A 1,755-nucleotide genomic window follows, 5' to 3' on the forward strand; every position below is an offset into this window, starting at 1 on the left:
TATTTATTGTAATTCTTTTATTATATATTTTTTTAAATTTTTCTTACCGATTGAAAATGTAATGACGACTAAAAACATAATAAGAAAATCATGTTTGAATTGAAACTTAAAATTAATGAAATTAATTTTTTTCGTATATTTTGACAAAAAGTATAATTGGGAGGAAACTTTCAGCCCACCCTATAGAACGAGGATAGAAATTACAATAATACAACTTTATTGTATTATTACGAGGAGGTTCTGAAGATTTATATGCTACAAGAAATGAAAATAAATAATCTGTTTCCCCTCGTAATAAAAATAAAATGCAAAGTAAAATCATTATACCTACATAACAGAAAATAACGTAGAACAAACAGGAAATTCATTAATAAAATACTTGTTTAACGCTGAAAATTCTATTTAATCTATGTTCGGCTGCAGCTGCGCGAGATATATACACGTTCATGTAATAATCATAACAATCTGCAGGGGTGATTAAACAGAGCGCACTATTAATGTTCATAATTCAAAGGATCGAGTCAAACTGTTCCTCGCGTGGAATATGATTTTTGGCAAAATGGAGCGATATATAAAAATAGAAATACCACTTTTTTTTTAGTTCGCTTCGTCTACCAGATGAATTTAACTTGCAAGATGGCAAATTTGATTGGCAAGAACGTGAATTAAATCTGTATTGATTTACAGATTGAAAAACCTTACGCAAGGGTTTATTGTACTAAACGTATCGTTTATTTATTTGCGAGGAAGCAAGGAGTGCCAATTGTTATTAACTATATTGTTCCCATTGTGTAATACATTCTCGAGCGAAAAAGGTTTCAGATAATCAATATAAAACAAGGCACACAAAGACGCACGTACATACTCTCTCGTATCTTTTTGCAGAATCCTCAAGGATGTGAACGAGCAAAGGAGCGCAAATGCCCAACAAGGCACGGCCTCGTCGAGAGTGGTCTCCCCAGTCCCCCATAGATGTATTGTAAGTACTTTGTAACTTAAAAATTAACAGAAACCCCCGTCTCGTCTCGTCTCGTTTTCGTTTCGACGTTGCTTGCGTCCACTTGACAATCCCGATCGAGAAAGTTTCCTGTTCAATCCGAGGTCGAGCTGGCCCTCGAGTTGATTCTTTTCTTGTTAAAGTTCTCTCGCGGTGCCTGCTTGCGTTCGCAATCCTGGCGTGTTTAATTCCGACTCCCCTCCGAATTTCTTCCCCGGAACTTCGCGATTCGAAAGTTTCGCGACGATTAAATCAATTTCGCGGTTAATCGAGATACTCGTGGCTACGAACAGAGGAAAAGACAGCACTCTGAATCAAGTGTAAATCAGGAAATAAATATAGAAGGTAATGAGCAACACTCGACGATGCATAGGGTGTCCCGAAGAATTTAATCTGTAGATGCAATTATTCTACTCTCGGGTATCTAAATCTAATAAATACTACTATTTATACTATCTGAATCTAATAAATACTATATATATACTATCTAAATCGAATAAATAAAATATACCTACTATTTATGCTATCTAAATCTAATAAATACTACTATTTATACTATCTAAATCTAATAAATACTATATTTATACTATCTAAATCTAATAAATACTACTATTTATACTATCTAAATCTAATAAATACTATATTTATACTATCTAAGTCTAATACTATTTATACTATCTAAATCTAATAAATACTACTATTTATACTATCTAAATCTAATAAATACTACATTTATACTATCTAAATCTAATACTACT

The 1,755-nt window shown here is 32.5% G+C and overlaps 1 protein-coding gene across 1 annotated transcript in view; it reads left to right on the forward strand.

Annotated features, from left to right (window-relative positions):
- The first annotated feature begins 884 nt into the window (after positions 1–884).
- Positions 885–1,755, forward strand: part of LOC122530477 (heparan sulfate glucosamine 3-O-sulfotransferase 5) — an 11,852-nt gene continuing 10,981 nt past the window's right edge. Inside the window, exon 1 of the mRNA XM_043657483.1 lies at positions 885–979. Coding sequence (XP_043513418.1) covers positions 921–979 — 59 coding nt within the window. The 5' untranslated portion in view covers positions 885–920. The remainder of the gene's footprint in view (positions 980–1,755) is intronic.

This window comes from Frieseomelitta varia, unplaced genomic scaffold (genome assembly GCF_011392965.1).
Source record: "Frieseomelitta varia isolate USP_RPSP 00005682 unplaced genomic scaffold, Fvar_1.2 scaffold_345, whole genome shotgun sequence".
Classification (NCBI taxonomy): domain Eukaryota; kingdom Metazoa; phylum Arthropoda; class Insecta; order Hymenoptera; family Apidae; genus Frieseomelitta; species Frieseomelitta varia.